General features: G+C 28.7%; 1 protein-coding gene across 2 annotated transcripts in view; it reads right to left on the bottom strand.

The window, feature by feature from the left end:
* LOC107455860 (rap guanine nucleotide exchange factor 2) overlaps positions 1 to 16,479 on the bottom strand; it is a 368,973-nt gene that overhangs the window by 272,675 nt on the left and 79,819 nt on the right. For both annotated transcript variants that reach the window (XM_087151806.1, XM_087151807.1), the window contains exon 3: positions 15,122 to 15,249. In XM_087151806.1, coding sequence (XP_087007932.1) covers positions 15,122 to 15,249 — 128 coding nt within the window. The remainder of the gene's footprint in view (positions 1 to 15,121; positions 15,250 to 16,479) is intronic.

Genomic DNA, 16,479 nt, shown 5'->3' with positions numbered 1-16,479 from the left:
GAAGGAATAATCATAGAGTTGTTCTTTTCTGAAATATAGTTCTTCCAATCTATTTCAATGTTGCAAAATATTTTAAATCTTTTTATTAGAACATTCAGTATTTTTTCCAGGTCGATATTAGCTTAGAGTAACTTTTAGTTTTTCAAATTTTCAATATTGTAAAATAAAGTATTAATGTAAAAAATTTCCATCTTTGAAAAAAAATAAGCTGCTCGAAGAACAAATAAATAACTAAAATGTGTTACATAATTATTCCTTGCTAGATGGTAAGAGTTCAGGAATTTATAAAATGAATAACAATTTAACTTTCCCAAAGGTCACGATTTTTTCGTGTGTTCTTTAAAATCTTTATCCGAAAGATTTAAAAAAGTACTTTCCAAAATTCGGATGTTTCAAGCAATGTTACTAAATTCCTTCTAGAATTTGAAACAAAAACTAAGGTCGATTTAGTCAACACTATCGAAAAAACCTTTTATTTGTGTATTTAATTTGACTGAAATAACCGAAATGCAATAGGTTGTGGTACAAAAAAAGTATAAATACAGTATAAGTTTTAGAAGCCATTTATTCGATTGCTATATTCTAGAAACTAAATGCACAGAACTATAGACATGGTTACTTCATTCTATGGCGCATAATTTTTATCCCTCCATTTCATAATTTTGACATATAAACAAGTAAAATGACTGCACAAGAGTTATAAAAACTTTCTGGTTAACTCAGCTTATGTTAAACAAAATTTAATTTACAAAATTCTATTATTTAGCAGTGGAATTTTTTTACAAAGCATGTGACAGTCAATACTAATCAAGTTTTCTTTTTCTCAGAAATAAAAATCTTGCATACTTTAGCTGTTATCGATTGGAGAAAGATTTAATTATTAAATATTGTGATACATAATTAAATATTGTGTTCTGTAGCAACATATTAAAAAAAATCTAACATTGATGACTTGAAATACCTAGACCGAGAAAAAAAAGTATGGTCAAAACTATCAGAATAGGGTAACATTTGCAGAATTTCTAGCTTTATGGGAACATCAAAATGAACGGTAATTTTTGCAGAAATGCTTTGATTATTATAAATAAATATGGTTTTATAATTTGTAATAAAATTTGGTAAATGTGGTAAAATTCAGTAATTTTATCAAGATACCATAGAGCATTTCATAAGAATCATTTATTCGGTAAAATTAATTTACTTTTTTGTATCTTTTACTAAATATTTAGTAATAAGAAGTGTAGTTTTGAAATTCCAAAATTTCAGAATTTTCCAGAATTTTCAAAATATCTGCTAAACTGTTGCCATATGAACGGAAAAATTACCAAAATTAATGATTTAAGTATTGTATATTTTGCTTTCTATTACCAAAATTATTGATGTTTTCTTTTACCTGAAATGTCTTTACCATACGGTAACTTTACCAGAAATTTTTTCCTCGTGTGCAAAATAACTAATTAAACGAAATGATTCATTCCAGGTTCACCATTGTTTGAAAAAAAATGTGTAGGAGCTGAGTGACCAAGTACGACAACAAAACATTTTAAGCCATTGAATAAACAAAGAACAAATTTTTCTAAAAAGTAATTACAGCACAAACAAAGATTTAAATAGTTAACGACCACTTCCCGCCAAATGGAAAAAGTGCCGCCGACGTATTTCATGGACCAGTGAATCTTCGATGGGACCTGATCATTTTTGGTCGTCGACTTTTCAATTGTTTCGCCAAAGTCCCTTATCTTTTGTCCATTGTCCAACAATCTGGCGAATAAAGTTTATAAGAGAGAGAGAGAGAGTAAGAGTACAATCATCGTAAGTCAGCAACTTGGGGTTGCAAACCAAGCGGAAACCGTTGCCAGTTGATAATCTTCATGGACCGTTTTGACCTTTCTTTAAGAGGACCTTTGGCGAAGAATCAAGATCGATTACAAGTGACTCAGGCCTATGAAATTACATAACGGTATGGCTCATGGAAATAGCATGTCAGAAGTTGGTGTCACTAAGGTTATGAATTGTTTGTCAAAATAGATTTAAAAAACAATCCTGTCTTCGCAGCTAGGTGAAAATGCTACCATTGTGTCAGTCTTTAGATTACCTGCAGTAATTTCGTACGCATCTTGATTGGTTTTTAATAATACTGTTTCAAGACATTGTGTGTTTGCAAGTTAGAAATTCCCACTAACAGTTTACAACAGGCATAGTAATTACATTACTCCAGCGATTTAAAAGAAATAATAAGCATTGAAATAAGTTTTGGAAAGTGATGAAACTTTGTGCTGTTCAAATTTACATCTGTCTTCATTCAGTATCCGATTGTACCATATTATCGATATAAGCCCAACCGTGCACACCCCAAAATTAAGTTTTTTTTTCTTCTTTTTTGTCAAAACCGATATAAAAGCTGACGTAAACATTAAGATCTTTCACAGACATAAGATTTCGTGTTTTAACACGAAGCTTTTTTGACTTCCCATAACGTAACTATCTTAGCTTCTTTGTTTGCTGTTAGTTTTTTGTATTATTTTCATTTACCCAAACACTGGTAACCTAGAAGATGTAAAAAAATGTACCTTTCCTAATGTCATTTTATTATGTTTTCTTTTTAATTGTTATATTTATTGTTATATTTTGTATGTGCTGTTTTGCTAGAATTAGAAATCTGTCGCTATAACTCGACCAATAAAAAAATTATCTTTGTTGGCACTTTTCGCGAAAAAAGAATTAAACATATCCTACTATAAGTCAAACCTCCCACTTTATTCGAAAAATTTCCAAAAATATGTTTCCTTAATTCCAAAATATATGGTATTAAGTTTTTGAAAATAATTTATAAAATTTATTAATTACTATGACAGTATATAATAAAAGTAATACTTTCTTCTGTGATGAGTATGGAACTATATATTATAGACATAATATTTACTCTAATATTATATTAGAAATATATTGGAAATTATAAATTTATTACATTTGAAAAGTTAAAAATGGAGACTATAGCTGAAAATGCTTATTTTGCATTAAAATGTACCACACTGTAAAAATAAAAATATTTGTTTCAAAATTTATTTAATTCAATTACGCAATTAATTATATAATTATGTAAATTAATAAATAGTAATGTATAATAACTGAAGAAATTATCACTACTAAACGTTTAAATCAAATGGAGTTAAGAATATTAAATTGCTCTTGATATGCCCGAAATGGGTTGTGAGGAACTGTTTGTTAAATTTAAGTGTAATTAGTTTGATTTATGCAATTGAAAAACTGTTTATTTTGATACGTGACACTGTTTATATAATTAACATAAATAACATTGATACCATTAACTATATCTATTTATTCAACTGTTTGTTACTGTCTGTTAATTTGACATATGAAACTGTAAAACGATTAGTTTAGTTCACGTACGTTACTGCAATACTTTTTACTAAATCAATTTTTGAAAAATTGCAAAACTGTTAATTAAATTTACTTTTGAAACTGTTTACTTAGCTAACATATGTAACTTCAAAATTGCTTATTTATTTCCCCTAGGTAGCTGTAATTTTTTTTATTTAATTTACATACGTAACTGTAAAACTGTTTTATAATAAAACTGTTTATTTAATTTGCATATTCAATTTTAAAATTATAACTTTAAAACTTTTAATTTAATTTCGTTATGCAACCTTAAATCAATTTGTACTTATAAAACTGTTTAGTTAGCTTACAGATGTAACTGTGAAACCATTAAATAAATTTACTTAAAGAACTGTTAAACTGTTTTTTTTTTAAAATTTACTATAGAACGGTTAACATAGTTTACGCATATTAAAACTGTTTGTTAAATTTACTTATGCGTAATACTGTTCATTAAATTTACGTAAATGACTGTAAAACCTGTCATTAAATTTATTTCTGTACCTGTTAAACTGTTTACTGAATTTACTAATATAACAGTAAAACAGTTTATGAGCTTACTTGTGCAACAGTAAAAGTATTTATTAAATTTACGTATGCAAATCTGTATTAAACATTTATTTAAGGAAAACTATGAGATATATTTTCTTACAATAAAAACTCAGAAAAAGTAAAATTAGTTTCGAAATCGAACGTTTTTCCAGCATTACTTAAACACAAACTAATTCATCACATGTTCTAATCAATTTACTCCTTTGAAAAGCCCAGTACAATAGGTCCTTAATTACACAAATGTATCCAACCTTTGAAAATCTTCTCAGCATCACTTGTTCTTTTACAACTGTTCTTGATTACAGGCTATTCACAAGGCAATGAAACAATGATACAACTAGTAAAGAAAAGGAGCGGTTATCGATCATACAATAACGATTCCTGTAACAGTTTCAACAACTCAACTCAGCTCGATTCCCAGTGAAAGCTGCCGTCGGATTCGATTATCGAGGCAGATGTTTAAAGGGTTAAGATCTTGTATAAGAAATGGGAACAATCAGATTGATTGCTCTGAGCAAGAAAATTCGATTTTCTTTCGGAAAATATACATTGGGTTTTCTTAATGCATCTTTTAAGAGAGCAGTGATTTTATTAAATGGAAATATTTAGATATATTTTTTAAAGAAAAATTAGAGTAAAAATATTTATGTAGAAAATATATAAAGATTTGTTGGGTTGTATTTAAGTCTTAATTATTTTTAAAAATGATAACTAAATCTTAAAATTAATTAAATTTTGGAATCATAAAAAAACACATTAAAAATTTCAACAGCAAATAAATAGTTTAAATTTTGATTTATTACGGTTTAATTCATTGCGATTTGATAAATAAAATAAACCCTTAAGACTGTTATTCAAATGAAGAACATGCAAGAACATGTTTTAAGGGATTACATAAATTTTGCAGAGAGTCAAATATTGAAATAAAGACAAAAATAGTTGTTTACAAAGCTATTGTTAGAGCAGTACTATTATATGGCGCAGAAATCTGGAAACAGACTAAGATCGAAATACAAAAATTATAAACCTTTTTAAGAACAAATGTTTAAGATTTATTTTTAAAATTTTCTAGCCTTACAAAGTATCAAGTCAAAATCTATAAAAGAAAGCTAAAATAAAAACAATAGAAGATGAAATTAAAAAACGAAGATGGAGCTGGCTCGGACATATCCTTAGAATGTCCAAGGAAAAAATTACATCTGTTGCGCTTACATGGGCCCCTGATGGTAAAAGAACAAGAGGAAGACCAAGACTCACCATCCAGCGCATGTTTTTGGGCGAATTAAAAGAATGTAGAATATCTGGCTGGGAGGAAGCAAGATCTATTGCTAGAGACAGGAGGCGTTGGAGGGATATGCTAGAGGCCTTAAGTGCCCAAAGGCACGTAGAGGATAAGTAAGTAAGTAATAAGTAAAGATAGAGAAAGGCTTTTAAGTTTTAGTGATTAATTAAACCGGAGATATAAATACGCAGATATAAGTCATGGAAATTATTGTGTAAACTACAATATTATCTCTCAAAAACCTCTGTGTTTCATCACGGCTATTAATTTTTATAATTATTTTAATTTCGTGAAAGAAAATACAGTTAATTTGTCGTATGTCTCTGCTTGCTTAAATACAGGGAAAAAGAATATCTCAATTGTAATGTCCGCTCTCTAATTCCCAAGTCGTTTTAATCCACATTTTCTATTTTGGAAATTTATAAACTTATTATCCCATAACAGGCTTATTCGAGAATGTTCTTAGGGCATGAAAGTTATTCAGTAATTATTTCGCGAAGTAAACAAATAAATAACTAAAGTAAAGGCGCCAAGATCCCTAGACACAAATTCAGAGACCGGTAATGTATGATATTATCTAGTATCTTCCGCTGTTTGAAGAATAATAACATCCTTCCTTTAAAACAAAAGATTCACATGTTTCCAACCTAAAGGCCTTGAAAAGATTGCATTTATTTTTATGGCTACTAATTTTAAAAACCCATTCTATTTATTCGAAGTTAATTTTGTTACTAAGTTCGGTAAGTGAGTGGAATTCGTTTTATTTTCTTAAGTAAAGTGCATTTCTCAAGAGAGAATTGCGATCTTGTTTCTAATAGAAGAATAAAGAAATTAGATGCGAAATTGGAGCTACTGCTTTTTTGTAATTTTTTAAATAAAAATTTTGGTTGATTTAATTGCATTAGGGTTATTATAATGGTTCTGTTTGATACTTTTTATCATGATACACTAAATAATCATTAATTAATACAAATAAAAAATGCTTTTTTTAATTTTTTAAATAACATTTTAGTTGCTTTAATTACATGATTAATGATAAAAACTCTTAAAAACAATTATAGTGGTTGTGTTTGATACTTGCTACTACAAGAAAAAATCAATAATTGATACAAATGAGAAAAAAAATTTTTAAATTTTTTAAATTAAATTTTTGGTTGATTTAATTGCATGATGGTTATTATAATGGTTCTGTTTGATACTTGCTATCATGATACTCTTAATAATCAATAAATAATACAAATAAAAAATGATTTTTTTTTTAATTTTTTAAATAACATTTTAGTTGTTTTAATTACATGATGAATGATAAAAACTTTTCAGAACAATAAAACAATTATTGTTTTTGTGCTTGATACTTCCTACTATGGTGCACTGAAAAATCAATAATTGATACAGATAAAAAATTTTTTTTTTAATTATTTAAATGAAAATTTTAATTGATTTCTTCTTCTTTCTTATTTTCTTCGTAGCTTACTAAAAAAAGTGTGTTGCTATTTACTTTCTGTTTAATAATAAAGATTCTAATCAGAAATTAGATTTCTGCAAAGTTGGTTCATCACAATATTTTTTTTATAAAAAAATAATTTGAATTCATAAATTTGAGATTTTGCATTGTGCAAAACTAAAACGCAGTTTTTCCAAAAAATCTGATTTTATTTCAAAATTTACTATTAATACTTCTACTACTAATACTAATTTACTACTAATAAGAAAAATCTGAAGAGGAAGGATATAAAACATTTTTTGCACATTATTCTAGACTGGAAGATATTGAATATGTTTCACAAGATATTTTTATTTTTAATGGGATTATTTTTTTCAACAGAAGGAGAAGGAAAAGAACTGATAAGATAAGTAATTTCTGTTATTTATCATCACTAATTATTGCTTATAAAAAGCATGAATAATGTCTCTGTGTATAAATATTTTCTTTTCAACAGAAAATGAAAAAAAAGGAACTGATAAATAAAATCTGATATTTATCATCACTAATTACTGCTTATAAAATTCATGAATATTGTCACTGGCATGATTCCGTAAAAATTCATGACGCATAAATTAGTTAGTAGATTAATCAAAGGCTTTTTTTGAAGAATTAAATTGAAATTGTAACAATTTAACTTACCAATATAAAATATCATTCACTTCAAATGCTTCGTAGCGCACTGATTTACATATAATACAATGAAAAAATAGTCAAGTAACCATAAATAAGATGGTATTCAAACTGTTAAGTGTGAGAAAAAACCGTTTATTAACTGTTTTAATACGGTTAAACAACCATAATTTTATTGCACTAACTAGGCTTACCTAATGAAGGCACTTAGTTCCTTGCACGTGGGTACACAGTACAGCGAAGAGGGTTAATCTGTCAGCCCCATGATCGGCAGAAAGAGGGTTCGACACCACAGTCTTGATACCACAATATTTCCCCCATTCCCTTCAATACACGAAGTGTTTCCGTCGTCCTGCACTCTCAATTTGTGACCCTGGACTATTAAAATAGATGCTCTTATTCACGCATAAATAGCAGCACTCTAAAGCTGCTTAACACGAAAAAGTCTAGTATTTCCGTGCAAGTTGTAATTGGTTACAAAACCATATAGTTTTGTATTGATGGTTTTTTAACCATACTAGTTGCAAATGGTTTCACAACCATAAAGGTAAAAAATGTTCTTAACAGTAATTTCAGAATGAAAATTCTAACATTGTACAGTGTTAAAATTTTCATTCTAAAATTATGGTAAAATAACTGGCAGCTGTCTGTACATCCGATTAACCGTAAAGTTTACGGTAAAGAACATTTTTTTTTCCTTTATGGTTTTGAAACCATTTACAAAAAGAATGGTTATAAAACGATGAATATAAAACTATACGATTTTTTAACCATCTACAACTAGCATTTTTCAAAAACGTAAAAAATAATAATTATCTAACTAGGCATAGGAGCTCGGTTTTTCGTAAGGTAATGATAATTAGAGAGTGCCGGACACTGGAAATTTTCCTTGTGGTGAAGGAAATAGAAGAAATATTGTGGTGTCACCATTAGGACTCGAACTCCAGTTCTGCCGGTCATGAGATTGACAGATAAGCCCGCTCGGCAATGATATATACGCCGTTGCATAGAACTAAGTAGCTTCATTAGGTGGTTTTAATTGGTGAGATAAAATTCTGGTTGTTTAACCGTATTACGTGAACACAGTCAATAAACAGTTTTTCTCAAACTTAACAGTTTAATTACCATTTCATTTATGGTAATTTGACAGTTTTGATTAAATATGGTAAAATAACCATTCAATAAAGTGTTATTTAACCATTTTTTCCGAGAAATTTCTAACAGTGTAGCTAATGATGTGGTCATGATTATTTAATGTAACAGTAAATAGTTCTAGTGAAATATAATTGTTGAGGAAGTATATCTGAAAACGGTGGGTGATAGAGACAAACAGTTTATATATTTTGAATCAGCACATTTTAATTGTTTCAGAATTCTTTAACATCATTAACATTTAGAATTCTTTAACATCATTAACATTTAGAATTCTTTAACATCATTAACATTTAGAATTCTTTAACATCATTAACATTTAGAATTCTTTAACATCATTAACATTTAGAATTCTTTATCATCATTAACATTTAGAATTCTTTAACATTCTTTAAACATCACTTTTTGCTGGCTCCCATAACTCTTTGTAGGCACCATTGCATACAAAAATTAGAAAATATCACAGATGTCATTTAATTCACATTAAACAAACATGTCATACAAAAACAAATGACTTATTGCCAAAAACTTACGAGCGCTAAACGAAAAAAAAAAAGATAACATCAGAATCAGATCTGTTGGTAGCTTTGTCACTAATATATATGAATTAAGTGAGTGATCTTAACTAACAATAACAATGGAAGTTACATTCAGTGGCTGTTTTTATTCCTATTTCTTAAGGACGGTATAAATGTTGTCTCTTTATTCCGTTGCGGAAGGTTTGGCAGGAAAAAGTAAAAAAAAATATGTTCTTATAACTGAAATTTAATAAACATGTCGTTTAAATTTAAAAGTAGATTTGTCATATCAAAACATATAACTTCGTAGCAAAATCTTATATTATAAGAATTCATGGACAAAAGTCAAATTCAAGTCCATTGGAAGTTTTGTCACTATGCACTTTGTCACTATGTCACTATGCGAACTTTGTCACTATGCTTAGAACATGTAAGTGTTTTGGTATCATCACAGTCTGGAGGCAGTCATTCAATGCTGATGAAAATAACATTCAATAAAAAAATTTTTTCGATTTCCAGAAGGAGTTACAAATACACATTTTTACTCCCGTGTGGATGCTTTGCACATGAAATTTAAAAAAAAAAATATCACATAAAAAATGTCATACGGGTCATTCTCACAAAAAGGTGATTTTTTAAGTCCCTTAGTAATAAATATTAGGAAATACAGCAGATTTCTTAATATTTTTCTTCATCATTTTTCGTAAAGTTCTAACTAACAAATCATGTGCATTTCTGCTAAATGTATTTAATATTTCATTCTTATTTTTTAATAAACATAACTTCAAAATCTCCTCCGTGTACGTCCCTACGTCTGTGATACAAAATAATTTTTAAATGGCTGTTAAGCAATTTAAATGTAATTTTAATGATTTTTATAGTTTTATCTAGTTAAATGTTTATAGTAACTTTTTATTTAATATTTAAAAAAAATTTTTTTTTACAAAATAAATGACTAGTAAACTTTGTCAATCAGAAATGAAATCTTCCTCTATGGACAATTAATATAGTTCGGTAAATATGCAATAAAGGGCAGCATATGCGAAATCCCTATAAGATAGCTGCTGGGAAAGGTAACCATTCTATTTTCTAATGTTAACTATCAGTTGTTTTTGTTCTCTTTGGTGTCAGTTTCGGATTGTTGTGTTCAACTGGAGTTAGGCAAAGTTCTCACCGTATACTCAGTGGACATCATAAGGAAGGTAAGAGAAAATTATTTTATTTTTGAAAGATGAATTTCAGATTGCAAAAATAGTATATTTAATAAAAAGAACAGTGCCATTTTTGTAACTTTAAAATAAAAAATCAGTAAAATTCAGGAACTAGTTTTTGTCTCCTCCGTGGGCTTCCCCTCCGTGGAAGTAACAAGTCCACGGAGGAGAAGAAACAGTCAATGGAAAAGACAATGTGTTAGATAACCATAATACAATTTTAATAATTAAAAAACTATTTTCTTTTAATTGATATTTTTTAAATGGAACAAATGTGCTTATTTGTTTGTATTTTTAAGGAAAATAATTAAGTTTAACTTTTTCTTATCGGAGAAATAAATATTGGCTATTTTTCTAAATAATTTCTGTGATGTTTAACATTTTTTTTTCTCTTCAAATTTTAGGAAAAAATGGCAAAACCAAAATGTAGAAAAAGAAAGCAATCAAATTTTCAAATGCAAGAGCGAAGGGGACAGAAAAAGCTTAGTATGAGACAAGCTAGACAGAAATTAAAAGAAAACCCTATATTGTTTGAAGAAAGTAAAAAAAAAAAAAAAAAAAAAAAAAGAGCAATAAACTTTAAAATCTGTATCAGAAAAAGATTTAACAGAAAAATCGTGATTCAGTGTACTTAAATTTCTAGAAATTGACAGAGTTCGTGCCCAGGGAAAAAAGAAACAATAACAAGAAGAAAAGAGAAAAAACAAAAACGTTATTCGGAAGACAGTATGTTTAACTTGTATAAAATGTTCATAAAAGAGTACCCTCGACACTCAACTTTCATGCGGAGTCTGAATTTTTATTTCAATTGTCTCTACATTTCAATTTATTACTATTCAGTAAAAGTTACTTAAAAAATTGTACCCCTAGGTTAAAAATGGATGTTTCCTTTCATAGCAGCATCCTTTCATTTCCTTTCATAGCTCTATCTATAATAATGAAATATTTTATTATTTACTTATTAATGTTAAACTCATATCAGTTGTACCCAATAATTAATGAATTAGTTTTCATTGACATTTTATATTTTATAACATAAAATGTCTCCTCCGTTGACCATTACATCTCCTCCTTGGATAAGGCAGAATATAAAATATTTTAAATCTCGCAAAAAAATAAAATAGAAAACTTGACCATTATTATAAGGACATATAACAAAAATAAATAAAGGCATTTGTGTAATATTTATCACTTTTTTAATTACTTTAATTTAAGAAAATTTTTTAGTCTATTTATACCTTTTCAGTGAGAATGACCCATGCAAGTTACATAAAATAAATACATCACATAAAAACAACAAACTTAGAAGCAAAACTTACGTATTCTGAGAATTCATCGATAAAAGTCAAATTCAGATCTATCGAACGCTTCGTCACTAACATATGTATAGTCAAATAACTGTTCAGAGTTTGTAAAATTTAATGTACCCTCATGGTCAGAAGGCAATGGCTCAGTATGACTCAGAACTTCCTCCACCATGACTTGATCCATATAATGTGCATAGTTTTTAAGAAAAACAAGAGGCTTTCGATTCATACAATCCTTGGCGAAACGTACAACAGTTCTAACGTGCACTGGTTCAACTTTTCGTTCCAAATACTGCGCACATGCCAACATCATTTTATCTATTCCCATTTCGTCTGCCATTTTATAAAGAATGCAAACACTTTCAATACAACTAAATAATGCCATTTCTGAACTTGAAGAACTTAAAGAATCATCTCCTAAAAGAATGGAGTCGAACATTGTTTGATTTTCAAGAGCAATATTTTGATCGATGCGTTGACAAACTAAATCTAATATAAAAGCTAACGGTTTGCAGTTGCGGCATTCTTTGGCGAGGTTTAGAATAACCTTGAAGGTTTTTAGTTGAATGTTTTGCTTCATATATCGTGAGCATTCTTGCATCATGTCGTTCATTTTGAATTCATCAGCAATTCTGTAGAGAATACAAGAATCTTCAAAATTTTCAATCAAAATAATATGCTTATTCAAGTGATTAACATGGTTAATGTGACCAACAGACATAAAACATTCTGGAACACTTTTTCTGAGATTTACTTCCTTGGCTAATGCATAAAAGTTTTCCATCTTTAATTTCCCTATTAATAAAATGCCTTTGGCCATGAAAAACTTTGAAACATCTTTCTTTAAGAAATAATCATTATGCATAATTGCGAGTTCTGATATATCAGCTACGTTTTCTCGATTTAATTTTTTACCTAGATAACGAGAACATTCTTTAGTTAGATTTGTAACAGCATACTTATCCGCCATTTCGTATAAAAAATACACGTTCTTTATGTTTTCAGGCCATTTAATTTTTCCACTCTTCACGAACTGCAATAATAGCGATAAAGTTGCGGCATCAAAGTCAGGAATTTTCACTCTTTTGGTTATTTTTTCAAGCATTGGCGTTTTCAGCATTCGATCGAAAACTGAAGAAGCCTCACATAATTTGAAACCTGGCGTGCTTACTCCTCCTTCGAAATAGATATTATGACAATCACCCATCATCGTTTCGATTGTAAACCATTCTTGCCTAGAATACACGTATTTGTCCGCCAAGAACCTCAATGTTTTGCTTACGTTTAGTATAGGCGTGGAAACTCTTCTACCCTCGTACGTCAGATCCAATTGCAAAGATAGAACATCGTCTGGTAAGAGCTCCGCCGAATTACTCAGCAAAGTACTTTGACTATAGCACTGTTCCAAGCCAAATATAAAAACATCTGCCTTGTCATGATTTCTGAATTCGAATGACTTAGAAAATCTCCGTGAATTATCAGAATCTAGCACACAGACAACACATTTTATGTCCACAGCAAGCATACATTTATCTGCTTCTTCTTTTGTGATGTAAACAGACACATAATTACCAGAACAAGGAAAAACTTTAGCCTGCAGCTCTAGCTCCAAATTCTTTTTACTTATAATATCCTTAGTGACAAAATTATATCTTCCTCGAGTACTGAAACGTCTTATTTCAATTATAGTCGTTATTTCATCAACTAAATCCATTATTCGCCTTTTTATTTAAGATGGCGCGTGTAGATCACGAGATCCGATTGAGAAATGTAGAAAAAATACGGAAAAAATTACAGGAAAAAATACGTTTGAACACCACACCCTTTTGAACACCTGTGACTTTGGGCCAGAAAGGATTCTAGAAAGGAAAAATAGGAAGAAAAAAAAATAAAAACCAAAAAGAAGGGAGAAAGGAGAGCGTTTTTATTTTTATTATTCCCCTCCCCCCTTTTTTCGAACACACCCTTTTGAACACCTGTGACTTTGGGCCAGAAAGGATTTTAGAAAGGAAAAATAGGAAGAAAAAAAATAAAAGTAACAAGAAACCAAAAAGAAGGGAGAAAAGAGAGCCTTTCTTCGAACACACCCTTTTGAACACCTGTGACTTTGGGCCAGAAAGGATTCTAGAAAGGAAAAATAGGAAGAAAAAAAATAAAAGTAACAAGAAACCAAAAAGAAGGGAGAAAGGAGAGCGTTTTTATTATTATTATTATTATTCCCCTCCCCCCTTTTTTCGAACTCACCCTTTTGAACACCACACCCTTTTGAACACCTGTGACTTTGGGCCAGAAAGGATTCTAGAAAGGAAAAATAGGAAGAAAAAAAATAAAAGTAACACGAAACCAAAAAGAAGGGAGAAAGGAGAGCGTTTTTATTTTTATTATTCCCCTCCCCCCTTTCTTCGAACACACCCTTTTGAACACCTGTGACTTTGGGCCAGAAAGGATTCTAGAAAGGAAAAATAGGAAGAAAAAAAATAAAAGTAACAAGAAACCAAAAAGAAGGGAGAAAGGAGAGCGTTTTTATTATTATTATTATTATTATTATTCCCCTCCCCCCTTTTTTCGAACTCACCCTTTTGAACACCACACCCTTTTGAACACCTGTGACTTTAGGCCAGAAAGGATTCTAGAAAGGAAAAATAGGAAGAAAAAAAATGAAAGTAACAAGAAACCAAAAAGAAGAGAGAAAGGAGAGCGTTTTTATTTTTATTATTATTATTATTATTCCCCTCCCCCCTTTTTTTGAACACACCCTTTTGAACACCTGTGAATTTGGGTCAGAAAGATCCTCCCCTTTTTTCTCATTGCAAAGATTTTTGCATCGTAATTTTTTCCATGCTATCTCTACATTTTGAAATTATTTTATGAGTTTATTTATGACTTGCAGCTTATGCGCAGTAAATAAAACTTATTGTTTTTCTTAATGTTCTTCATATTTTTTTTTTCTTTTTGATTCAAATATTTATCTTCTAATTTTTAATTTGATTCTCCAATTTTCTAGTAACGAAGGATTCAAATACTTTTTTTCTAATTTTTATTCGATTCTCTTGTTCTCTAGTAACGAAGGATTGAAAACTTCGTTGAATTTAAAAATATTGGTTGCCTTTGACCGTCATAAAATTGCTTTTTTTTTGTTCATATAATGAAAAAAAAAAGAACTACTTTTTCGTAGTACGAAGGTATAAAAAAAAAACAATTTTACTTCATGTATCATGCTTCATTGCTTTAACTACTATGTTAAACGTTAAAGATTATCATATTTAACATTTTTAGAAACGGCAAAAATAGAGAAAAGGCTTTTGAGTTTTAGTGATTAACTAAATCAGAGATATAAATACGCAGATGTAAATCATGGAAATTATTGTGTAAACTAAAATATTACCTGTCAAAAACCTTTGTATTTCATCACGGCTTTAATAATAAAGCCGATTATTAATATAATTTTTATATAAAAAACATGAATATTGTCTCTGTGTGGTATGATTCCGCAAAATTTCATAACACATAAATTATTTAGTAGATTAATAAAATATTTTTTTTTTGAAATGTTAAATTGAAATTGCAGTAATTTAACTTACCAGTATAAAATATCATTCGCTTCAAATGCTTCGTAGCGCACTGATTTACATATCGTACGAAGTGATGCTTCTCTTAGGGAAGACAATGCTTCTAATCCATGCAGATAGGAATAGATAATGTGATGATCCTAAAAAAAAAAGATATTTACAATAGGTTTATAAACAGTAACAGACTTCAAACAGCACAGAAAGATGATGAAAAAATTACGTTCAATTACAATTTTGTTTAGCAAGTATCTTAAATTTTGATAATTCAAGGTAATTTTAGTATTATTTGAATTATCTGAAATTCAAAAAAATAAATAAATGAATAAATAAATAATGAGATATGAATAAATAAAGTGTTAATCACGACCAGGAAAATAAAAATCGCAAAAGAGCGCATCATTCAAGATAATTTTAAACTGTGGTCTTAAGTTTAAAATATAATACCTAGATGGCAGCACTAAAGGCGTAACCAACACGATTGTTAAGTTTATTTTTCATTTAACTGTGACAAGAAAACTTTTGGTCAAAATTATAAGACATATAATGATTTAATAACAGGATTTGAAATTGAAATAATGGAACAAAGAAACTTGTTTATCGAGAAAAATGAAGAAAATTACTAAATTTCCATTTCAAAATCCAAAATATTAAATAGAATAGCTTTTTAAATTAGTGATTAGTTTCACGTCGGGCCAGAATTTATTTGCTGACTGATTATATCAAATATATTGGATATTATTCAGAGGTGTACTACATTTTGCATCACTTTTTTAATAAAATTCAATAGCAAAAAAGAAAATTAAATTATAAGTATGGATAAATATGGAGCTTAATATTTATTGAAAATTATGCATACATTATTTTGCTTGCTGAAACCTAGACTAATGTTTTGTAAATATGTTGATAGAAGCTCTTACTTTCAAATCTCTTTTGTTACGTTTCTCTAATAAGATTAATTTACGAAATTCACTTTCTCTTATTTTATTTAGAGAACACAAATAAAATTATGAACGGCATGTCTTATTTTGCTTAAATTTCTCTCTTATTTGGAGTAATTGAAATGTAAAACTTCGAGGATTGGGGAGCAATAAACGGTAAAGGATCTATCCTTCAATGTAATTAAAATAAAACATAAAAAAATAAAATAAAAATAAATAAAAATTGGGGTATTGAATAAAACTTAGGAGAAAAGAATGAGTCTTTTACAAAATCCCTTCGATGATATAAGAAAAAAACGTGAAAATTAAGTAATAACGTAAAAATGTTTAAAGAAATCATTTTTATTACATCTGTTTATATGCCGGTCTTATTAGTTTATTAAGTTATTATTATTTATTATGTATATTAACTGGAAAAATAAGGCATAAAAT

This window comes from Parasteatoda tepidariorum, chromosome 9, assembly GCF_982258835.1.
Source record: "Parasteatoda tepidariorum strain Cologne lab strain chromosome 9, Ptep-v5.0, whole genome shotgun sequence".
Lineage (NCBI taxonomy): Eukaryota > Metazoa > Arthropoda > Arachnida > Araneae > Theridiidae > Parasteatoda > Parasteatoda tepidariorum.
The sequence above is the reverse complement of the archived record's forward strand: the minus strand, read 5'-3'. Positions and strand labels throughout refer to the sequence as shown.